The sequence below is a fragment of the Typopeltis vanoorti genome, chromosome 25 (assembly GCF_054136105.1).
Source record: "Typopeltis vanoorti isolate ZY-2024b chromosome 25, IOZ_Tvanoo_1.0, whole genome shotgun sequence".
NCBI lineage: Eukaryota > Metazoa > Arthropoda > Arachnida > Uropygi > Thelyphonidae > Typopeltis > Typopeltis vanoorti.
This window is the reverse complement of record NC_143573.1, coordinates 15350907-15377339: the sequence shown is the minus strand read 5'-3', so window position 1 is coordinate 15377339 and position 26433 is coordinate 15350907. Positions and strand designations below refer to the sequence as shown.

The 26433-nt window shown below is 35.7% G+C and overlaps 1 protein-coding gene across 1 annotated transcript in view; it reads right to left on the bottom strand.

Annotated features, from left to right (window-relative positions):
- The window catches only part of LOC150092568 (uncharacterized), a 199718-nt gene that overhangs the window by 126893 nt on the left and 46392 nt on the right, over nucleotides 1-26433 (bottom strand). The window contains exons 5-9 of the mRNA XM_090414236.1: nucleotides 24057-24353; nucleotides 18319-18573; nucleotides 13377-13998; nucleotides 10867-11012; nucleotides 811-989 (exon numbers count right to left, since the gene is read on the bottom strand). Coding sequence (XP_090270362.1) covers nucleotides 811-989; nucleotides 10867-11012; nucleotides 13377-13998; nucleotides 18319-18573; nucleotides 24057-24353 — 1499 coding nt within the window. The remainder of the gene's footprint in view (nucleotides 1-810; nucleotides 990-10866; nucleotides 11013-13376; nucleotides 13999-18318; nucleotides 18574-24056; nucleotides 24354-26433) is intronic.

Below are 26433 nucleotides of genomic sequence, written 5' to 3'. Positions count from 1 at the left end.
TCCAAATCTCTTGAACCTCTTGTTCCCTCTATTACATGTTGCCTAAGACATCTGTCCCTCAAGAGTTCTAGAAATTCCATTCCCTTATTGCTACATGCATCTTCCTCTCCCCAATTTATACTACTGTAGTTAAAATCTCCCATAGCCATTTCTTAAAACTGGTGGCAGAATGGAGACATCAAATTGTAGACTAGTTTATATCATAACCACCACATTTCTGTGGCTATTAGGATTTTAAAGAAACTGGTAAGAGCCCATATATATCGATGTAAAGAAATAAGGGTAACATTATCTGTCCAGGTCAGCATGGATTTGTTAAGGCTTCAGTAATCTTTTTTTTTTTTATGTGACTCCCACTCACAGAAGGTTGTAGACCTATAGTATATCAGTTCTGTGGGTGGGTAAGGAATTTTTGTCCTGTTTATTATTATTGTTATTATTATTATCAAGATTTATTTTTATTTTTTCTTTATTTTACCTGGTCTGGAAACCTGCTGTAGAGACCAAACATGAAATTATTACAAGCCATTTCAAGCCTTTCATAAGTGGATGTAGTGTCACATAGGGTGATGAAATTCATCGCACACCTACAGACAAAGAAAAATATTCATGTCCACAGGAAGATTCGAATCTGCAAGCTGGGAGTTAAAGATTGAATATGCTAACTGCTCTGCCAACAAGTCCCACAACATATACTGTCGATCACTTTCAAAACATTTTAAGTTTTGAAGATACACATTGTTTTGTCACTTGACAATAAATGAGAATTTATTATCCTTTCATTTAAGAAGAAAATTCCATTCAACTTACTTGCTGAGTACCACATCTGGGGAAACCCATGGCTGGACTTAGCCTAAGAACATTCACTGTACCACCATTACCATCATAGAAACAGGAATCATAAAAGCCATGAGCATATATTTTTCCATAGAATCCCTCTGGTGTCTTAAGAGTAAATTCCATACCATCCAAGGTACATGTCTGACCAACTGCAAGAAGAATATATAAAATATTATCACACCAAATATTACATTATGTCAAATCGTTATATAAATTGCAATGGCTAACGCTCATTCTAATCTTAGAACTAAAAAAGAAAATTTGAAAGAAAAGAAATGTTTAATATATAAAATGTATTTAAATAATCATCAACAACAATTTTTATTTAAATAATCATCAACAACAATATAGCATATAAAAAAATATTTTTTATGTGACTCCCGCTCAAAAACGTTTACAAGCTTATAGTGCATTAGTATAGTTAGAATGCTAAGGATTTATTTTGCATTTTTATTAAATATATAATTGATAAAATACAAAAACATACTCACATATGAATTGTATTTTTATTAATTTTTTACATAGTCCGAAAATGCTACTTTAGAGATCTCACGAGGAACTTTTTCAAGCCACTTGAAGTCTCCAGTAAACAGGACAGTGATATTCATCTTCCACTTGAGGACAATCAAAAACATTCCTATTTACATTCCTAAAACACTCCTAAAAATCTAGTGACCAGATTATCCAAGGTCCCATGCTGGACACGTTCCCTGGTTGCATAACTTTTGTTTCCTGCTTTGCAGGTTTGTCTTCCCTCAAGGCATATATTCTAAAATTGCTGTATTTCTTCTTATCCCAAGAGAAACATAATCATACCTTTTCAATAAAATACAAGTATCCCTCGATTAATGCGGTTAATTAAACCCTCCATGTTACCACATATATCAAAATTGCATTAATCAAATCTAATAATCAATGGTAAAAATTACAATTCGTCCATGATCGATTACTGTATTAATAATTCGTTTTATATGGTACTCTTTTAGGAAAGATAAAAAATGAATGCAAAGTAAATGTTTAATAAATACTTGTACCTACATTATTTACTGCAATTTTTTTATCAAAAGAAGTTATCAAGAGTTGTTTGAACAGTTTTAGTTTTTTTCCTTATCGGCATAAATTCTACGATAACAAGCAAAATGACTCTCCAGACCTCAGCAAACAAGCAATGAAACATAAAGAAAAAACACTACAAATATAATACATGATGGTACAAATTAAGTTAATATTGAATCCAACATTATTTCATAGCCGAATATAGAAACTACAAGAGTTTCGTGAGAATATACAGAAACTAAAAGTTTCGGCAGATGCAAGCATAAGCAACCTCATGGGCAACTCGTAGTAAAGGTGGGGGTAAGCTTCAGATCACTTTCCTTAGTATTTTCCATAATGTAAAGCACATCTCCTAGAGGACATGTATGATGAAGCCTTTGGCTCTCTCTATTTCAGTAATACATGATGGTTTATTTATTTTCAGTTACAATCTAGAAATTATTGAACAAAGAATAAAAAAAACAAAACAACTAAACAATACTATACTGACATCGGAGATCGCGGTATCTCTCAGATACAATTTACTGTCAAATATCACAAACCTTTACATAGCATGTGTTAAACCAAACTGATAGCAAAAAACAGTGCGTAATATCACTCGTAACATATGAATGCGCAGCTACTCATGACCTCCAAGCTATACAATGAATTGTGTAAGAATATTTATATTAAACACTTTGCATGTATCTGTCAGATCAGCTGCCAGCTCTGCAGGTACGTTAATCAAAACTCTTGCCGCGTATATCAAGGGATTTCCCCAATTAATTTCGCCGGGTTAATCAAATCCCGCGTTAAGCAAGGGATACCTGTATTCTGCTTTCATACATACATACATACATACCCACATCATCTTCAAGGCCCACCTTTCCTAATTGGGTTGTGGGGGCAACAGATGCAAGAGGAACTTCCAATGGTCACGATCCTCTGCCACCAAGCTCAGGTGTTCTGGTGGGATTCCCAAACGTGTCCACCCAAGGTTTTGGATATAATCTATCCAGCGAGTCCTTGGCCTTCCACGTGGCCTCCCACCCTCTGGCTTGGCAAAGAGGGCCTGCTGAGGGAGCCTCTCTTGTGGCATTCTGACCACCAGGTGCCCGTACCAACGTAACTGTGATCTCTCAACACGGAAAAGCAGTGGTTGAGTATTGAGGGTTCCCAAATTGCAGAGCTTCTTACTCTGTCGAGTCTTGTCAGCCCCGCAACCCCTCGAAGGAACCTCATTTCAGCCGCTTGGATTCGTGTCTGCATTCTTTCGGTCATTACCCAACTCTCATGACCATAGGTGAGGATGGGGACATAGACTGTATTGCAGACAGTTGCTTTCATTCTTGTTATTATTACTAATTAATAATATTGTTACTGCTAAACTAGCAAGAAACGTTTATTGAAATTCTCAATAATGGATGCAAAAGTAAATATCCCAAAAAACTTATTTATTTTATATTATTCTTATTATTACGTGACACCTCCAGGGAGTCTAAACACTCATCGAGGGAGGGCACCTACTCTAGTTCCACAACTCAATCCAACTACAACTAACCGCAACTACATCGACGCCATCTGGTTGGCATTTGTTCGCCTGGTTGGCAGAGCGGTTAGGGAATCCGCTCTCCAGCCAAAAGGCTGCGGGTTCGAATCCTGCCTTGGGCATACATGTTTGTGATTGTCAGTGGAAGTGGTGGTGGTGGTGGTGGTGGTGGTGGGCTGTAGATGGCGTTGGTGTAGTTGCAGTTGTAGTTGATAAATTTGAGTGGCAGAGACAGAGATGTAGAGTAGGTGCCCTCCCTCGATGCATCTTTGGACACCTTGGAGGTGTCACGTAATAATAATAATAATCTACAGCCCACTAGTATTTCCACAGACAACCACAAACATCCATGCTCATGACGGGATTCGAACCCGGCCTTTTGGCTGGAGAGTGGATATGCTAACCTCTCAGCCGACCAGGCCGGCATTATACAATGAATAGATATTTATTAAAAGCAAGTTTTATTTCAATTCGTAATAATATATGCAAAAGTAAATATCACACAAAACTTATTTATCTTATACAATGAATATCTATTAAAACTCTCCATGTGAACAATTTAAACATATCATCCTCTGATATTTCATCCATAAAATCTTCACAGGAATCAAACATATTATATTTCATAATAAGAATTACCTTTATTGTCTCAAGTTTTAATTGTGTTTTCTCTGCAGTCCATAATTTATTCACAACTGAAAACACTTTTTCTGTCACAACATTTGCCCCAAGTAAGCAAAGGGCAAATTCCACTGTGTTTTTTTTTTTTTATATTACCATAAGGCACTTTTTGTTTCTCAAAAAAAGCAAATATCTCAACCCATTTATATCCTGTAGGAGTTTTTTTTCTCTCCTTCCATTGTTCAATTTTTGAATCAATTATATACTTCTCCAACACGCTCATTGCCAATCACGCGATATCGCGTGATGCGAGCTCTCTCCTGTCGGCCGATCACGCATTATCGCGTGGACGTCGCTACCTAAATAAAAAAATTAAAAAAATTTGCCCACCACATGAAATTCCAATTTTCAGCTTGGCAATGAAAGTGTTAAACAAGAAACCTCATCAAAAAAAGTTATTTTCATATATTCCATGATTTTTTTCCAAAATTAGAATATATATACTCCAATGATGCCTCAAAATCATGGTATGATATCCTATTTTTAAGGTTCACCCATTTAAATGTCTTAATTTCCAGGAACTGGGATGACCACATGTCCAAATATTCCAAACAGTTATTGTAAAAAGTTTTAACATGAGAAATAAACAAATTTTTTTATTTGTTTATTTCTTCCATCATCTTCTAAAATTCTTAAATCTCTTCTTATGCAAATAGGAACGTAGTTTGATTCGAGATGTTCTCCGTATTTTGCTTTTAGCATATCAAGTTCCACTGAGACTTCCATTATTGTACAATCATTTCCTTCAATGTTTCTGACTACTGCCTCAAATACTAATGCCTGACTATGAAGAAATGTTAACCACAACTGAGAGATATTATTATTATTATTATTATTATTACGTCACACCTCCAGGGAGTCCAAAGACTCATCGAGGGAGGGCACCTACTCTACAGTTCTCTGTCTCTACCACTCAATCCAAACTATACCGATGCCATCTACCGCCCACTACTAATACTAATATTTCCACAGACAATCACAAACATCCATGCCCGTGGCGGGATTTGAACCGGCAGCCTTTTGGCTGGAGAGCGGACACGCTAACCACTCGACAGACCAAGCTGGCAAAAGAGTTCAATTATTCTTGGATACTTATCAAGGGATAAGAAATATGACTTCAATGGACTATATAATTTCAGAATCCTCTTAATCACTGGCATTAAAGCCATCTAGTTTTACTGTAGCCTAATATTTTGTGATATTCAATTTCCCTTCTTCACAGAGGGGAAAGAACACAGAGTTCTTTCAAAGATTCTACTCTGACAGTGTAAATGTAAAAATGGCTATAAATTTTTGTTACAATACACTATGTCTAATGATAAAAGATCAGCAGCAGTTTGAATGGCATTATGAACTATATGAGTTGCACAACCTACTCCAATAATACTTTACTCTAAATTTCTGTTCAATATAGTGAAGACATTGTTAATACCTTTTTTTAGCTACACCACCAAAATTGGTATTTGCATTATCAGCACAATATGCAACAACCTTGTTAGATGAATTGTTTTTTTTTTTTTTTTTTTTTCAAGAACAGTTAAAATAGAATTGCTGATAAGCTCAGCAGTTTCCTCAGGTAGGGACAGAAAATCAATAATCTTATTCTTCACACCACTTTTTGAATCAAAATAACGAATGATAGTAGGAAAATTTTACATTTTTATGGTTTGATGCATCAAAAAAACACAGATATAAACTTTATGTTTTGTAATTCCTTACCAAGCTCTTTCAATGCATGTGGTGCTAATACATTCTTAATGATAGCTTCTGATTTTGTCCTTGCACATATGAATTTACTGTCGAATAATTTGGGGATCAATATGGATGTACAGTCCATGGATCTAAAAGTTTGATTGTGATTAGCGTATCCACTCTCCAGACAAAAGGCAGCGGGTTCGAATCCCGCCATGGGCATGGATGTTTGTGATTGTCTGTGAAAAATACTAGTGGTGGTGGTAGTGGTTGGCGATAGATGGCGTTGGTGTAGTTGCGGTTCATTGTAGTTGGTAGATTAAGTGGTGGAGACGGAGAGCTGTAGAGTAGATGCCTTCCCTCGATGAGTCCTTGGACTCCCTGGAGGTGTCACGTAATAATAATGATAATATATATAGTATGGGGAAAAAAAACACAGCCTCTGCAAGCGCTAATTCTCTTTCTTTCATCCCAAATTCAGTTTGACGGAGAAAACTGGTAATCTTTACAGATGAAGAAGCTGCTTGTAGAGCTTTCTTATGCTTATCAGAAGCTAAATGCTTTGTGATATCTCGCTTTCCTCCAGAGGTCACAGAAAATTTTCCCAAACAGATTGTACACGAAACATATCCTTCCTGTTCATACTCCTTAATAAACGGATACTCTTTTTTCAAATTATCTCTCAGTTTGCAATCCCTTCGTTTTCTTTTTTACTGATATTGTTTAAACCTGATTATTAAAAAAATAATTAAATATTTTAAAATAATTATAACCTTTCCAATTTTTAAACATATAAAAAAAGATATAGCAAAGTATCACTTTTGTGAATACCTGGGATCTATGATATCAAAAACAACAATCGTAAAATACTATGTCTACAGGCAGGACCGGTTCTAATAGATGTACAGGGCATGTGTGCATGCAGGCGGCAAAATCTCAGGGCGACCGATGGAATAAATTCGACATAGCCTATAGTTAATTTAAAAATATTGGCGATGGAATAGGAACGTAACATTGTTAAAACTTATAGCAGTGCTAACTTCGAAATATCTTCTTTGGGTTTCAATCTCTATCTCTTTAAAAAAACCTAACTCAACAAGGAATGTTCATTCAAGCGAACCATAGTTTTGGCCTACTTTTTTGCTACTAAAAATACATAATTAGGGGAAAAAATGAATTGCATTCTTTTTTCTAGTATCTGCTATAAATTTATTATTTATAAATTTATACATTCATTGTACTTTTTCTTTTTTTATAAAATTAAAATTAAAATGACAAAGTTAAAAGAAACAGCCAGCAAAGATTGGTCGATTGGTAGAGCCTCTGCTACTAATGGCTCACGTAAAAAGTTAAGCAAGTTTGAGCGCGGTTAGCAGTTGGAAGGGAATCAAACGTTCGATGCTGTTGGCACACTCTCCCTCGATGAGTCTTTGGACTCCCTGGAGGTGTCAAATAACAATAATAACAATATTATTTAACATATTAAAATAAAGACAAATACCAAATAATATCCTAAAAGCTATCACAAGTATATATGAAAATAATCAAATACAAATAAGATTAAATCACGAGCTATCATATACGAGAGAGATAAACCAAGCGGTCCCCTCTCAGCAACTCTTTTTAATATTTATCTAAATGAAATAATAATAAAATGGAATAAAAATTTCCATCACGGTATTAAACTTTCTCCTACCGTGAACTTAAACACTTTCCTCTTTGCCGACGACCAAATAATAATTACAAATTCTGAAGATAACTTACAGAAAGCTATTTTAGATCTAAATGAGATAGCCAAAGATTATGGTATGATAATATCAACAGAAAAATCAAAAACTATGGCCTTTAAAGGACAAGAACTAAAATAGTAATAGATAACAAGATCTTAGAACGGGTGAATTCATTTAACTACCTGGGATGTACGATCACATATGAAAATGAAAAAGATATAAACGTAAAAATTGCAAAATATTTAAAAATAACAGGTGTAATTAACTCTATATTTAAACCAAACCTAGTTCAAAAACAAACCAGATTAAAAGTATACAATACATTAGCCCTACCAGCAGTAGCGTATCTAGAGCTGTTGCCGCCCCGAGCGATCCCTGAGTTTGCCGCCGCTCTCAATACACACCAAAAATACTACAAAAAGTCAAAACGACGTATATAGAAATAAATTAAAACACTATGTTTACTTTTGAAGTAAAACTTTAATTTCAACATTGTAAAATTTTATTTTTCTTGCTTTTCTGTTAGCAAAATCGTCGATGACATTGGCGAAGTCTATTTCATTGTAATGTAGGTAATTCTTAATCAATTTTATTTAGAAAACCTCCTCTCACAACTAGCAACACTTACAGCAATTGTGAGGAAAATTCGCAGTAGTATTACAATAGTTGGAACTGAGTTCTCGAGACTGTATTTTAGAATTAACTGCAAAAGTTCAAAAGGATCAAAGTGCCGCCCGGGGCGGATCTCCTCCTCCTCACCCCCAGCTACGTCACTGCCTACCAGTCTTAATGTATGGAAGCGAAATCTGGACAATAAAACAAAAAGACAAACAAAGATTAATAACAGCAGAAATGAAGTTTATGGAAAAAACTGCAAAGTATATCCTATTTGATCACAAAAGAAATTATGAAAGAATTAAACCAAGAACCAGTAATAGCAAAAATTAAAAAATAATTAAAAATTAAAAAAGCTCCGCCGTAGCGCAATTGGAAGAACGACGGTACATTGCGCCCTTCGATTGGAATAAGCCTAAGTTCGATTCTCGTCGAGGACGGGAGGAATCTTTATCTGGATGATTTTCAATCGAAGGTGAGTTAGCCGATCTCATACGGAGGTAGCAGGGTTTTTCTCCCGGAAACTCGGGTTTTTCATCCCGCACATACAGACAAATCGGCCTTTCAGAACACACACAATTTACAGACAAAACATACTAGTTGTGGTGGTGGGCGGTAGATGGCGTTGAGAGATGATTTGTAGTAGAGGTTCGGTGTAGTGGTTGAGACAGTTGTAATAGTAGGTGTCCTCCCACGATGAGTCTTCGGACTCCTTGGAGGTGTCAGGAATAATAATAATAATATAAACATAAATGAAAACAGAAAGATTACCAAAGCGTTAAAGTAGAAGCCATTAGGAAAGGACGTCCTCTTAAACGATTCAACGATGACTTCTAAGACCGGAACAGGCCATGCTAGGCCTAAATCCTTGATATACATTCTGATGATGATGATAAAATTAAAATAAATAGCCTACAGTATATAAAATATTTTATGAATTTTCCTTTGTCAATTAGGCAACATTATACTGTCATAAAAACGTACTAATAGTAATATTCTGGGTTATGCTGTAAATTAATTCGCGATCTGCATTGTTAGGGTAAGGCTACACTATTTTTTTTTTCCCGAACGTGAATAGAACATATGCGCAAGAATGGTAATGTTCTGTACAAATTTTTTCCGTCAACGTGGCTACCACCATTCTTGCATATGTTCTATTCACTGCTGTACATGTTCGGAAAAAAAAAAAAAAAAAAAAAAAAAAAAAAAAAAAAACACTAGTGTACCTTCAAGGGCGGCCAATTATCTCTCGCACGCAGGCGTCTAACAGTCTGAAACCGGCTCTCTACAGGTAAAACTTTGATTTTGAAACATACAACAAAATACCATTCTTTAAATTACCATTACTATAACCATGGTCGATATATATCGCTTCGTGGTTTCCTTTGCTCCACAATCGATTTTGTATCGCCATGAGCGAGGAAAGACCTCAAACTAACAATTACTTAAATTACCTTTATTATTAAAATAAGGGAAAATACAGCTTTTGCTATCGCGCGTAACTGTTTGTTTTGTGAATGAAATTTAAAAGCAACAGATATCATATCTAAACTTTGTTTTATGCTAATAATAATAATAATAATAATAATAATAATAATAATAATAATAATAATAATAATAATAACGTTTATTACGGGCATTAGCGCAATTACAATTTGTTACAGATGGTTGTGAATTGCACAGTAAAAATAGGTAATATTTTTACAAAACCGAAAAAAATTACATGCATTAAACATACACTATGTAAATTATAATAGTAAAAACAAAACGTTGGTATTATAAATTTAGATTACATTGATTGACGATGATAATTTGTCGAACTTTAAAATAAAAGTTTGGCATATAATCAAAAAATAATTTTACATGAAAAAGTTTCTCAGAATAAACAACTAATGTATGTTCGTAGTTTACTCTTTCTCTTAAGATAAATAAAATATTTTAAATGCTGCACGTTTTGCTGTACAGGCTGGTAAATGCTGTACAATACAGCATAATGTTGTACATCTGGTCACATAACCTGAAAACATTCCTATACACATTCTCTCCAGCCATAATTCCAACGCGAGCATTCTCAGTAGTGGTATCTAGCTGTAAGCAGCACCTTTAATTATTATATTTCATGGTTAGGCAGTGGATTTCAGAACATAATGTTAAAGCAAAATGCTTTGCAACTGTGGGCTGACAAAATAAGCTCTGCAGCTTATTTTGCCAGTTTATGACAAATGAATTTATGATTCATTTTCAATATCATGTTCTACTCTTTAATGATATCAGCTACAACTGATCTAAACTACTCAGATTTTGCTAAACTCGTGGAAATATATTGATGGAATAGAACTTTTATAAACATTGGAGCCTCCGTAGCTCAGTCAGTATAGACGAAACCTTCTGGTTGGAAAGACCTGGGTTCGATTCCTGTCAATGATTCAAGGAACCTTTATCTGGCCTTTCTTTTGACTAAAGGCGAGTTAGCCAGTCTCATATGGAGGTAGAGGGTTTTTTCCTCCCAGAAACTCTGGTTTTTCTCCCCTCAGAAAAGCGACCCCATGATCCCCCCCCTCAGTGGCAGGCCAATTGGGGGTTGTACTAACAAAAAGTCCCATCAATTGTAACATGTGGACCCTGCATTAGGAGCAGGATAAACGCACAGAGGAAGAAGAAGGTTTATAAACATTAGGTATTACGTATATGAAGTTATTCATTCAATTTTGACCTGCGCCTTACCTTCGAAACAACCTGCTTTCCCTCCACTACTGAAGTCCTTTTCGAAATAGTCAAACTGCGTATTCTGTGCAAAGTGTGAAGGATTTGTGAGTTGAAGTTGTCGACTATCTTGATCACTTAACTCGCAGTTGTCCGGAAAAAAGGATCTATAAATATGAAATAGTCATATTTTGGATATACAAATAAACTGGATGATGCAATATATTAATACTGTTTTCATATATTTTTTATTAGCATAAGTAATCAGAATTGGTGGATACCAACCAATAAAATATATAAAGTTATGATTTGCTATGAGAATGCTTAACAAATAGTATTCACAAATTATGGGGGGGAAGGAAAGAATAATACATGACAGAAAATATTGAAATTTTTATAAAGATATCACAACTATTTAATAGCATTACGGTTATATGCAGCATTCTTCTAGCATCCGGTCGAGTTTGATGGAAATTGTCAGGCAGAAGATAATGGCCAGTGGGGTTTGAGTGTCACAAGTTGTTTGTGCAGCCTTCCTGCATGCCTGGAACACAATACTCAACCGTAGTTGACTAGTTTATTATGGAAACTTGCGAAATCCTGAATGAGCAGGAACTTTCACTGATGGTGTAAACCGTTACCGCAGAAGTATGTTGCAGGTTGAGAGAGTGATCTGTAAGGGTACAAGCAGCTGGCAATAAGCGGCTCGATCACCCATCCGACCGGTTTTGAAACATGGACCAAGGAGTTTAGCATGTGCGGAACAGCACTCTGGAACAATGAAAGTGCAAGTTGAAGTTCAAGTCTGTTTAGGTTAGCATCCCATGGGCAACTACGGTTTGAGCACCAACAGTCCATCCAACTCACTCATCGAGAGGGAAGGGGGGATGAGGGCATGCTCGTTAGGATTCTAAGATAGCTAAGTACCTGGGCAAAAGGAAGGTTCGTAGCCGTTCTTACATGCAACTCAATTGTCAGACTCAGGATAAGCAGTGAAAGATTAATGTAACCATCTAGTAGTTGCTTCCTTCCGAAACTGAGCATGCTAAAAGTATGCGGCTTCTGATTTTAATGTAGAACACTTTTCATTATTCAGGTTAAGAGAGAATTTTGTTTTCTTAATCATTTTACTTATTGTTTTCATTTACTTAATAAAAGCGTCGAGCATTTTGGGAGTTTCTATTTTTGTTTCCCATGTATGTGTTAATATTGGTTGAACCACTGATGCATCGATTAAGAAGAGAGGATAATGATAGAAACATTTAAATTACTAAATGTATTATTTGATGATGCAGGGGAAATGTTTCAGCATTTGTTGAAAAACATTTCCCCTGTGGCTAGTGGGAGAAAGAACAAGAAACAAGTAATACAGACAGAAGTACTGTACCTGTATAAGAAAAGTCTCAATGAGCTAACTGTTAAATGTTAGGATCAATTTATTAATCACAGGTAAGTGATTTTTTTCCATTCAGAAACTCCGGATTTTCGTCCTGTAAACTCAAGAAAATCGACCCTAAAACCCACACAGCAAAACATAGTGTTAGGATTAGGAATCACGAGATGGCAGCACTTGTCAGTCGCCTCTCTTCACCTAATGCCATGTATCTCTGATCGGCTACCGGTGGAGACTGAACTGCCTCCTCAGTCTCCAAAAGTTAGATAGGACTGGAAAAAAAGGGCCTCGACTACTGCCTACAGGGAAATAAAAGGCATTAGCAAATTTTATTTTTATTATTATTATTATGGTACTTCCATAGAATCCGAAGATTCATACCTCTCCTAGAACCTATTAACAGACAAAGCGCTCCAACTGACTCAGCAACCAATTCCATTCACAACTCCCGCAGAGAAAAATCTAGTCCTCACGCTCCGTACTAACCACACTTTTACTCAATCTCTAGGGTTGACTTCTTGTTCTACTCCCCCCACTAGCTAAGTGCTTTAATTATTTTATAAGTCATAGTGTAAAATAATTTAGTTAGTAAACTATTTATTTTCACTCCAGTTCAATGTAATATTTTTGTTCCAGAAACATTAACATGGACGATCATCGCAAAAAGCTACGGAAATTTGATATGAAAATCATGAGATTGAATATTTTCTCATAACGGATCGACATTGCAATGTCAGTGCTATGGGTATCTCTACAAGCGAAACTATCAATTAATACTTGAAATGAGGTGTTATTCATGGATAGATGAAGGTTGTTATTTACAACAGGACTCTACTCAGAGATCAGTTACAACAGATTCTTTGCTTCAAGTGCAGAGAACGTGACGTTTTTTTTACGGACTGATACGGACCGCAAAGGGCAGATTCACGTTTAATGCATGCCTCACATGTAACATCCCTGTTAAAATTATTCCAACAGCTTTTGTAATCACTTGTGCCACTGGACATCTTGAGACTGGTAATTATACATCCGAATGCGGTACGAAATATTGCCAGATGGACGATGTTCAGTGAATAGTTTTTTTTTTTTTTAAATAATGAAGGAAAATAAATTCTATGAATGGAAATTTTAAACTAACCTGAAGTTGAACGATACACATGTGAATTCTCTTGAGTCTAAGCAAGCTCTTTCGCAGTCTTCAACGCGTTCTGCTCGGACCACTCTACGAATATAGAAGCTCAACAATCTCGTTCCAAAGCCAACTCGGCGGAAAGACGCTCCTTCTCCAGGCTTACAAAGTTCATGCGGACCAGGAGGAAATGGAGGACCAGGAGGAATTGGAGGACCAGGAGGGAATGGAGGATAATGCGGATGGGGATGGTGATGATGATGATGAGGAGGAGAGGGAGGAGGATAGCCGCCTCCGTGACCATGACCTCCATAGCCTCCTCCTTGACCTTGAATCCAACTTCCGCCACCAATTCCACCACCAGCATTCCAGCCGGTTTGTCCAGGCCATCCCCCCCCTCCTCCACCTCCTTGGCCTCCACTCCAGCTACCATAACCTCCTCCAAAACTTCCACTATGTCCACCTTGACTTCCACTCCATGGCTGAAAACTTCCGCCAAATTTTCCTCCTCCCCCTCCCGCTCCACCACCTCCGCCACTTGCTCCACCATATCCTCCACTCCATGCAGCTGCTGCTGATCCACCATAACCTGTATTCCAATTTCCTCTTCCACCGAAACTACCTCCTCGATCTGAAAATAGAAGAAACATCGTAGCAGTCTAATTAATATGTGAAAAATATTCCTATTATAATTAAAATTTAAGAATATACTTCATCATGTTATTCACATACATTACAATATCTAAAGATGTATAATATGTGCTTTTAAAGCTTTAATTTTAATTCTACAATGTATCTGGGATCAAAAGTTGTAGTTTGTGTTAGTGAACAGTGATACATTGTAGAGTGTGACTGTATATGTTGTACTCTTTTCAATTTCTGTTTCATCAAAAATAGCAGATTTGAAGAGAACTTTACGTGCGTCTACGTGCCACAGAAATCTTCGAGATGTTAAAACATTTCACGTGATTCTTACCTACGAAAGGTTTTTCGTAACTCCACAGTGCATTAGTACTGTGGGTAGGCTAGGGATTATTTTTTATATTTTATATAGTTTATTTTGTATTTTTCACATAGTCTGGAAATCCTGCTCCAGAGATTATGCATGGAAAATTTTTCATGAAAATTTTACTGGAGGCCACTTGAGGCCTCCAGTAAAAGTAGATTGGTGGTCTCACCTTAGCGATGAAAGTCATCTCCCACCTAAAGACAATCACAAACATCCACCATATCCACGGTGGGATTCGAATCTGTAGATTATCCAATTGATTTAATAGATTTTTAAAGTGGAAGAGAAGTCAAGGTAGTTTTCTGACATTCATGAAACAATTTGTTTGAATGGGGTTCTGCAACATATTCCATTGTGATATTTTGTAGAAGGTGTGCTGAAAAATAATACCTTTTAGATTTTTTCGTTTTTGGTGCAATTCCCCAGCCACTTTATTTTGTCTTTGCAATAATTTCGGACCAAGCAACGAAACATAACTATCGTTTCGTGTTCTCCTTACAACTCAGATTTGATATCCTTCAATTTTTTGCCTTTTTTTATTTTTTACTAAAACACAAGCTCGAGTTAGCACTGAACAAAGACCGATTTCATAGATTTCTCAATCCGAAAAATAAGTTTGTATGGTAATTAATTTGTTAGTATTAAATACTACCATAAACTTTCCAACATGAGTAGAAATACTCAGGAATTTACTAACACAGTTCCGCATTGATCATATCAACATACACGCTCCCATTGATACATATGCTTCATCAATAATTAACATCGAAATCGCCGATCACTACTTTATTTCAATTTCGTTCTACTATGCTATTCTAGGCTCACACTTCATAGAACCGAGCTTGGCAATGTGCCAAGAAAAGTCAATTCATGCTGAAGGGGAGAAAGAAACTAAAGGATGTATGAATTGATCACCAACACGCAAAATCACGTGCCTTTTACGTAAATTTTCCAACTATTGTGCAAGCAAAATAGTTACCACTTTAAGAACTAGAATTTTCATAAAAGAAAAGCAAATATTCCGATGTATAATAATAAACACTCATCTCACGAAAAACGCATTGATTATCCTAATATCGGAATAGATTCTCCTTCTTCTGACATGCGCAGAAGTGTCGAAGGGTCTCGCATCTGTGGGCGTACAGTACTACCTCCTTCCCTCTTTCCCCCCCCCCCAACACGCAAAAGTCTGCTAAACAAATAACTCCTATATTTCTGAGACTCGTGAACATGATATTCGACACTGGAACAATACTGTGGAACAAAATGTTCCAGATTTGCAAACAGGGCAAAAGAAATGACACACGCAGGACTATAGCTAACCTATCAGTCATCTCTAAAATTTTTGAAAAATGACATACACGAGACTGCAGTATTACTTACAGAAATATATTATCTCACAAAACCATGCGACTTCCGGGAAACAAAGAGCACCACCGGAAGATACCATGCGACAATATAAAAATATAAATATAAACAAAGCTCTCGGTAAAAATAGGTAAGCTGTCTTTATTTTGACATCCCTGAACATGACACACTACTGACCAGACCATACTAAATCGGAATAAGAAGAACACTACATACCTGGTTCAGGAGTTTCTCTTAAACCGAACACAAGTAAAAAAAAAAAAAAAAAAGCACAAATTATAGCTTGGGTATACAAAAAAAAAAAAAAAAAAAAAAACACGGAGTTCCACAAGGTGCCATATCATCACCTACTCTTGTTCAACATGCATGTTAGCGACGTTCACAACTTGGCCACACAAAGTCAAATATATCAGTATGCAAATGAAACGGTCTACACAAACATAAACACCGCTCTCCCCAGTGTGCAAGAAGACCTAAACGAAATAACAACTTCTATCAAAATTCAATCATAATGAACAGCACCAAAACGCGTATGTTAATTATACGCATGTGACTCGTGCTACATTGTCACATATATCACTGCATTAACAACAACAACAGCTGCCACTGCTCCGAAATCACATGCTAAATACCTTGGCCTTTATATAGATTGGCACTTTAAATGGACAAAACATGGATCACCTCATCATGCCTTAATCAGCTAATCCTAATAACCATTATTATATTCGTTATTAACATTACTATTATTCACTTAGTACTTGATAAATGAACTCTTTCAACAAATCAGAAATTGCTGGATAGTTTAAAATTATATCACACGGAGCCTTACAATGACGCGTCTTTTTTAACGTATATCTTTTCTTTAAGTACCCGTATGATAGCTACACAGATACAGTGGATTTCCAATTCACTAATTTCATTTCTAATATATGGAATTAATATGTAACTTTGATATATTAACTGCTAAATTAACTGAATGACTATTCCCTCTTATTAAGAACCAAAGGCAATATACAGAGGTATAGGAACTCATGAAGTGGGCAGCCATTTGAACTTTTATTAAAATATAGATAGTGAAATATAATACTTAACCGCAACATCTGAAAGCTGTTTGGCTGTTAGTAAACAACCAAAAATCAAAAATAAATTTATAATTATTTTACAATAAAAATAAACACTAAAAAGCAATATTCCAAGTAGATGCTTCTGCACGTGAAATCAAAGTCGGTGTTTCATTATCTATCATTCATGACTATTTCCATTTGCTTTGTTTTTTTTCTGACATATTGGTTTCTCCAAAATCGGCGCTAGGGTCTTTGGCTCCCGCATGCAATTTCTATCTAAGCGCCCCTGTAACGATCCGGGCGTGTGTGGTTCTGCAGGCACGAAGGGGGGGGGGATGTCTCCCCAGCGGTGGTGCCCCCTTCGTAGCGGCCCGCATGCACCGCATGCTCTGAATGCTCGCTTCCGCCGGCTCTGGGTTTCTCGTTTATTTTAGTGCCATGTTGCTCTATTGTTAACGTCCACGCTATACTTATCTTCCTTATTAAAAAATAAATGTCAAAAAATGGAGCCCTCAAATACCGTTTTCATAATAATGAAATATGTATCTAATCTCTTCAAGAGTTGCGGAGGAGAATAAAGATAGCATATCGAAATTTTCTTTGAACCACTGCTCCAAATTGCTTGCTGCAGAAGCAGAAAATTTAAATTTCAAAGGCAATCAACATTCGGTATACTTGGTCCAGAAACCAATAAGCAAGGTGTTCAGTATTCATTAATCTTTAATCTGTTTGAATATGCAAATATGTACTTAACGTTACGACTTTGCAAGAGGGGGGTATGATACTTGGTGATGGAAAAGGAAAGCAAGAATATACTGTATATTGTTTAACTATTTTGAAAATTTTAAAATAAATATTTGAATTCTTAAAAAAATTAAATATTGCTAAATACAAACAGAATAAACTCATGAATTTGAAAACATAGTACTACGAATATCGTCTATTATTAAAATAAGTTACAAGATGAGAAAAATATTGCCAGGGAATTTTGAACATGTATTTATACGTCATTTGTTATTCCTCAGTTATCAAAATGGATACGTTTTCGCTATCACACAAGTCTGAACTGACTACTAAATAAAAAAGTCAACATTTACTCTAATTTACCTCACCCTTTTTCTTCTGACTTGGCTGGATAGGTGGATAACATCCTCCACTTCCCTGTTCCATGTCTACAGGTCGTGGACCGTATCCTCAAGGAGTGTATACCCGCTCTTAAAAGGGTGTAAATCCCACTTAAGAATATTTGTGAATATTCTAAGGCGATTACACCCTGATTATTTAAATTTAGAGTGGCGATTCCAGATGATCTAATCCTTAACCTCACTCACGGTTCTAAATATGCTATGAGTTTACAATGGTTGTGGATGGATTTTCTTTTAAAAATGTAAGAAAAAACTGAAATCATAACACGGGAATAAAAAAATGAGATGTGTGTTCTCTTAACCTGATTACTAAATGAAAACGTGCATTATATTATTTGAAAATTAAATTTTATAATTTTACTTACACCACTTGAACTCATAGAAGTCATAAAAGTCATCGTCGACTAAGTTCAACTTTCCAGAACCGAAACCATCATAGCTGCTAAAGCGACAAGACTGATAACGAGAACTGTATTCCACAGAGCGGCAGTCACGATTATATCTCATCATGCATTCGTCGAGACATTCCTGGAAGGAGTATGCCTTGGTTTCTACTTGGTGGGATCCATCCAGTCTCTTTCGTCGATAACATTCAAAAGTTGCATTGCTCATGACTGCATCTGTAAGACAGAAAATAAATTTTCCTCTTTTTAAAAGAGAATAAGGGAAGTAAATATGAATAAGTGAGAAAATACTCCTTCAGAAAATTATATTTTTAAAATGAATCAAGAGTCATTCATCAAGAGAACAAATCATTCATTTTAAAATGAACCATCTACTATACGTTTCGCTGTCTAATCTCCGACAACATCATTAGGAAGTTGGAACTTTAGAAAAAAAAAAATGAAGCTCTAGAGACTCGCATAAAGGAGCTTTCCTGAGTCTATGTTTACGCTCCTTAGATGGAAAGATCCTGATCAGAAATTCGTCAGTGACATTCTTTTTTAATTTTAAGAATCATTTCTAAGTCATAAGAAATAAAAAAAAAAAGATAGTATATATATATATATATATATATATATATATATATATATATATATATATATATATATATATATATATATATATATATATATATATATATATATATATATATATATATATGCTGGATGTCTGGATATAATAAAAATCAATAATGAGGAAATTAAACAGATCATTAAATTAAGTTAATTAGATCATTACATATACTTAGGACAACAGATATCAATCGGACAAAATGACATCGATGAAAGTAATAGGCGCACGATGCTTGGGTGGAAAGCATTTGGAAAATTACATTCAATATTCAAAAACCAACAGCCATTATGCCTGAAGAGGAAAGTTTTTAACCAGTGTATTCCTCCTATACTGACATATGGCTGTGAAATATGGACACTGAATGCAAAGGAAATTCAAAAATTAAGAACAACACAATTTAGTATGGAAAGAAGTATGTTTGGTATCACAAGATTGGATCACAAAAGGAATACGTGGATAAGAAATCAAACCAAGTCTCTGATATCATAGGAAGAGCGAAATATCCGAAGTGGCAATGGGCTGGGCATATTGATCGAAGACAAGATCAGCGATGGACAAAAGAAATACTGGATTCGATTCCACTAGAGGAAAAACGACCATGCCGCCGACTTAAATCACGGTGGATTGATGATATCGTCAGATTTGCTGGAGCAACATAAAAAAGGAGAGTCATGGACAGAGAGTTTTGGAGTAATCTTGGAAAGGCCTTCATCCAGCAGTGGATCGATAATTGCTGCTGCTGATGATGATGATATGCTGGATATACAACACAAGGATCTTACTTGCTTCTTTATCTATGTACTTTTTGCACGCCAGTTTCTGCAACAAATATTTCCCGTCGTGCTTCTACTTAATTATTCTTGATTTTATAGTCTTTAATAACATTTAATTACACTGTTTTTGTTTACAATTTTACCCTTCCCAACCAGGAGGCATTAGTTTATTTAGAATGGAAAAGGGTATCAAGTACTAAATCAGCCCAATTCTTATGTGTACTGAATTTAAAACTTAAGGCTGCAAAATTATCTGCTTAGTCGGTTTTATGTTTTTGAGAAAAAACAAGCGAACCTGGATGAAAAGCAACGCCAAAAAATACATCGAGACCAGCTAACTCAGATTGGAGATTGAAGCAAAGCTTGAAATCACCTTTATTGCGAGATCTGTTCATTTCATAATAGTAAATAAACACGAAACTTTGAATTCGGTCTTTTAACTGTTCTCTTCCCTCTTCTTTTAGTAGTAAACTTAGAAATCCTTTCTCAGAAATCAAACTGCTAATAGCATCAGTGGCGGCTCATAAGAATTTGTAGTGGTGGGACTGCAATGCTACCAGGGTGACCATCCAGCAAAAATATTTAGTACTAACTTATGCAGGAAAAAGGTACTAAATCTGAAAAAAAAAAGTACTAAATGTTTAATTGCTTTCTTTTCACTGTTTGGGGCATTTTACGATAAATAATTAAATCAGCTAACGCATTATATTTCCTTATAGGGAATAGACGAGGCGCCTTAATACCCTATACAGCTTTTAGAGACTGAGTGAGCAGTTCAATCTCCACCGGTAGCCAATCAGAGATAGCTGGCCCATGTCTATCACTAATTATAGCAGCCACCGATGAAGAGACTAGCAAACAAGTGCTGCCATCTCTTGATACCTAACCCTAACAAGATAGGTTACTGTCTGAAATAATGTGGGTACTAAGGTCGATTTTCTTGAGTTTACGTGATGAAAAACCCGAGTTTTCGGGATGAAAAAACCTGCTTGACCGTGCTAGAGATCAACTAACCTGGGAACCGGTCGAAGAAAGGCTTAGAAAAAGTTCCTCCAGTAGGCGACTAGACTTGAACTTAAGTCTAACTTCGAGCGACCAAGAGCAGAGGACGCAAGCGCCACTTCCACTGAGCTACACAGGTCTACGATATTACTACCTTATTTTGCTAAATTAATTAAATCCTCAGAAATAGTAAAATCTGTAGCTGATGAATGTTTCAATTTTTCTTTTGTCAAAAGGAGTCCATTCATCAAAAGAGTTTGTAGTTGGTTTCTTTTTTATTTTTATTTAGTCACCGCTGAAAATGTTCTTTCAGTTGCTTTTAGAATTTAGAATCAAATTTAAATTTAGAAAGTTTTTCTTGCCACTTGTCCATGTTTAAAAGGAAAATCTAAATAATATTTTTGATGAAGTACTGAACAAATTTTTGTTAATAAAATTAATAAAAACACTGGACTTCAAACCCCCTGTACTGAACAAATAAATATTCCGACAATTCTATTGTTCTGTGCTAAATGTGGAGTTTTAATTTTTAATTTAAGTTTTAAATGTGGAGCAAAGTTTTTACATACTGGTGTCCATATTACGCTGTTCATCAATAACATTAAAATATTTCGTTTTCCCACTTGTTTTCATTGTTGTAATGATCTTATAACGTGCGAGAAGTGTTGGAATAGCGAAGAATATATTTTCATTGGCTAATAACAGTCAGATTGCGTGAGTAATGGGATCGGGGGTAGGGAAGGTTAACAAATAGTGAGAGGGGAGGAAAAAAGAGAAATCATGCTTGTGTCACTGAATGTGACATATGGAGAGGTGGGAGAAGAGAAAAATAGTAAACTCATATGTCTAACTCTCATGTTGTTGTTATTATTATTATTATTCGGAAGAAAGAAAGTACTAGATCTGTTGGTGAACGTACTAGAACACTAAAAATTTATAAAAACTACTAGATCTAATACGAAAGTACTAGTGGTGGTCACACTGAATACTATCAGCCCAAACTGCACGTTAATCACGCGTTTTCCCTACTACTAGGTAGCGGTTTGGTGTGGTCTGCATTGAATGCAGCTCCAGCGTTGAGTATACTAGCCAGTACTGATGCTAGCCCTAGTCCACACAGCACACTGACTATTGCAAAATGCAACTATTGCTACAAAATGAATTATATAAAACACTATCGAGCGGTATTGTATTACGAACAAGACAATAACGGTTTTTTGATAAATATATAAAAATTTAAGAACAGCGATAATAAAACAGGAACGTTCATTTTATACTGGAGGGGACTGCAGCCCTTATGGACCAGCCGTCACTGAATAGCATATAACTATTATTTTGAAAGAAAAAAATTATTTTCAACTTTCAATAGAACTTAATACATTGTATGTGTGGGGGGGGGGGAGTCAGCGAGGGGAAAAAAAGAATCTGACGTTGTTTGTTATACATGTACAGGTCTGAGCATTTGGAAAACGCGGTATGAAGAATGTTGTTGCAAAGAACTGAAGTGAACGGAACAAAACGAATCGGGAAGGTCTGGTTGGATAAGTGTAATGCTGAACTGTGTATGGAAGCTGACCAGCAGCTGCTCATGTTTTCATCTGTAGAATTGGAGGAATGATGGTCCATTCGATTGAGCATTGCCCATGAAAATACCTATAGAAAACGCAACAAAAAGTCTATGATAAAGTGATGTGAAAGAGAGAGGATCATTCTTTGATCCGATTCCTCTCTTTTGTCTAGCATCATGCATTCAAATAAAACAGGCAATATAAGTATTGTACAGATGAGAAGTAGTGTCTTAAACAGGGTAGGCCACTGAATTTAGTGAAGGTTGAGACTATGGATGTAATGCGTTTATGTCAGCAAATAGTAGAGGAGGAAGTTCAGTCCAAGAAGCAAAATCTGATCCTGACCTGCAGATCTGAATATTATCAGAAGTAAAGAGGAGTTAACCAAGGGTCTTCTTAAGGAAATAAGATAATAAGGAAATAAGACTGCTTTGGAGTTGGTAAGGAGATCCGAGTTAAAAAAAAAACAAAACACTGAATTTGGACTCTCTTAAAGCCTGATAATTTATGAAAAGGTATGTTGAAAGAAAAAAAAAGAATGATTGAAGTGTCCTGCTATCCAAATGTGGATAAGATTTTGGATGGGTTCATTAATTTAGGAAGTAATGCGAGTCAAAAGCACGGAATCCTGCAGTTTGTTCGTTCTAGAGAAATTTAATTTTACAAAGAAATTTGAAGTGAAGAAACCATTCAGCATAAGATGCAGAGACCGTATAAACAGGAAACTTGCAACTAGAACGCCAAGCACAGAATACATACCATAAGATTGTAGCTTGGTATGGGCTCTATGATGGAATAAATGGAATATTCCGGAAATGCTAAGAGCAGACACAAGAGGTTCTCCAAATCTTTTTGTGGCTTGTGTCCAAATGTGGATAAAGTTGATTAGATTTGCTGTGAAACGTTAATGGTTGAAATATACATTTTTAATTACTAATTAATTGGACCTCTCGGATACGACAAACGTTGTTTGTTGATTACCTTCTCTCCACTGTTTTTATGAGGACAGAGTTGAGAGCAATGAGATTATAGTTTGGATAGCTTTTATGTCTTCTTTTAAAACTAGCAAGATATAGGCTTGCCTTCCGTGCTGTTGAGTAGATACCAAACAGGTATGATAACGTAGATAGGCGATACAGAATCGTTGCTAATTCTGGAAAGCAAATTTTGAAAACAATTCGGAGATGCCATCCAGTTTTGCAGACTTATTGGTATCCTGATTAATGAGGATTTTTCTGATGTGTTTCTGGTAAAAGATCAAAGAATAAATACAGTGGGCCTTTCGTGTCATAGGAGGAAGGCAAATTTCTTTGGTCGTGTACGCCAATAGCAGAAAAAGAGCGATATTAATAGAAACCCTCGCTCTTTGGGTGATGCCAAACAATGTTTATCTGCCTTCTGAGCTGATAATTCAAGATGCGTCCCTTCTCTACAGGCTGAAAGATATTGAAATGTTTGCTATTAGTAGTGACCCAACACAAATTATCTATTTAAGAACCACAAATTTGATAATCCTCATCTTTATTATAACACACTAGATCTTTTCTTAAATTAAGAATTAGTAAGCGATCAAGTTAAATTATTAATTGAATCTCCTGTATGATTCTAAATAACTGAGAATATTTGCAGGCATATCTTTACCTACTGCACGTGAGACAGAAGATGATTACTGAAGATTCATTTATTGCTATAGAAATGTATCTTATATACTGATAACTATGTTAATCTAAATACGGTACTTACCACGGTCAGAATTCCGGCAAATAATTCTGTACAGATCGCCGCTACTTGTTCTTAGAGGGCGTTGCGTTTCAAGTCCTTCATTCATGCTAAGTGGATCTTCATCGTAGACAATACATGACTTGGCTTTGTCATCGTATACAAAACAAGGACAAAGAAATCCTCGCTCATCTAGCGAACGCATACAATAAGAAAAACATTCTTGGACGTCTCTCACGGAAATTACCTCCCTTTCGAAAGCACCATCCAGCTCCATTCCAGCTTCCATGATCACGGTTGTGGAAGTGCAGAGTTCAGAACCTGTAAGTTGTTCATGTGGAATTGTTATTATGCTTCAAGGAAGGAATTTTGTTTACCAAATAAAATTCTAGACCCTCTTAAGCCGAGTCAATAACATTAAAATAATAGCATCGATGAGCTTACGGAAATTAAGGTCTGTAGGATAATAATGGCGGTGGAAGGTACGGAGGGGATAATTCAGAAATATTCAGCCTTTTAAAATGTTTATTTAAACGCAATTCCAACATAAGATTACTTTTCTCAGCTTTCTTGAGGGAAATAATCCATTTAAACCCATCAATGGATAAGGTTCAGTTTGACAAAGCGAAATTCTATGCAGGGCTAATAAACAAGATTTTCAGAGTTGGCAGCATTTATGAACTTGAACCTACCAGTGCTATTTATGAAAAGTGTTTGGTATCAAAGAAGTAAGCCATCTGTTGACAGTAAAATGAAGTGCTGTTTTTCAACATTTTGTAAGCAAAACTTGTAAGCGAACCCGACTAAAAGTCTGGATCGCTTACAAGTTCACTTACTAGAAAATGAGATTTCTGCACTAAAAAGAATTTAATAACATAGTTCGCCGCATGCAGTATTTTCATTTCGTTTTTCAAATAAATAAGATAGTAGTATGTTGATTATAATAAATAGTAAATCTACTAATGCCTTTTATTCCAAAAGAGTGTAGGCGAGGCCATTTAGCCTTTACTAACTTGGAAAATGAGAGGCAGTTAGTCTCTACCTTTAGGTAATAACAGAATGTTGGCCCAAGACTATCAGTGATTTTAAGTAGCACAAGGGGAAAGCGAAACTATACTATAAATATAAAGTGTCTGATATTTTTTTAATTGGCTAGGAATACCAAGCCACTAAGTACACGCACCATAGGATGACTTTTATCTCTATTTTCATCTTTACACACTAACGTACAAAAAAAAAAAGTGTTTAAGGGAGTATTGATGGTATTCCTATTTGTGCATTTGATGGTATAGTTACAGCAATTTTCTTAGTTTAAAATTGTCTTTTTTTTTTGACTTAATCAATGACAGCAGAAGGCAGGATTATGGCTTTCTGAAAACACCACCTTCAACCAATTAGCATAATTTACTACTTGATTTTAATAAGATAGGTATTTGAAAACACATACAATATGCTACATTATTATATGGTGAGATTAATTTCCAGGGCAGTAATATTTACTAATTTATATACAGAAGTCTTGGTACGCATTTATACCAAAAGATAGTGCCTTTACAATTATTGAAGTATTATGGCAATTTAGATATTAAAAATTAAATTAAATATTAAAAATATATCTTCCGTGATCGAGTCAACATAGCTTTAAGCTATTTTCCATACCACAAATGTCATCGGCAAGTTCTTGATGAGTTTATTTACTACAGTTACCATATGAATGATTAGCGTCATTCGAAGTTGCAGAACATACAACCGATGTATTTATTTTCCAGGACCGACCTTCTATAAGATGAACACAGGTGGTGAGCGAGGACCCCGATAACTTAAAAATCAGAAACAAAAATTTTAATTGTACAATGTTTATTACTATTATTATTATAAAATAGAGATTTTCACGGCCACCTGAGTTGTAGATCCTGATGCGGTGGACCTGTTCTTCCTCCTAGAAGGCCGGCTCTGTTAGTTTATTATGTATCATTGTTTTATTTATTTATTTTTTATATAACGAAACCTGTGGTGAATTCATCACTAAAAACACACGTAATACCCACAGTAATGACTATTTAATTCGTAAATATTTCATCCCAAGTATCTTGGGACATCATCAGTACAGCAGTTCAAACAATACAGTAATTCTTTCAAAAATTATGAAGAGATACAATTTTGCCACTACTTACAAACCTATCAACTAAATCTAAAACTTTTTACCTTCTCCTAAGGACAAACTCTCACCACTGATGTTACCTGGCGTTTACGAGATCCCATGCTCCTTCAAATTGTCTTACTTTGGTCAGACAGGTAGGTCTGTTCAGAAACTCATCTCGGAACATCAAGACCACATTCGTCATTTCAAACCGCAGAAATCTGGTCTCTCCCAACACGGAGTTGAAAATCCAAACCATAG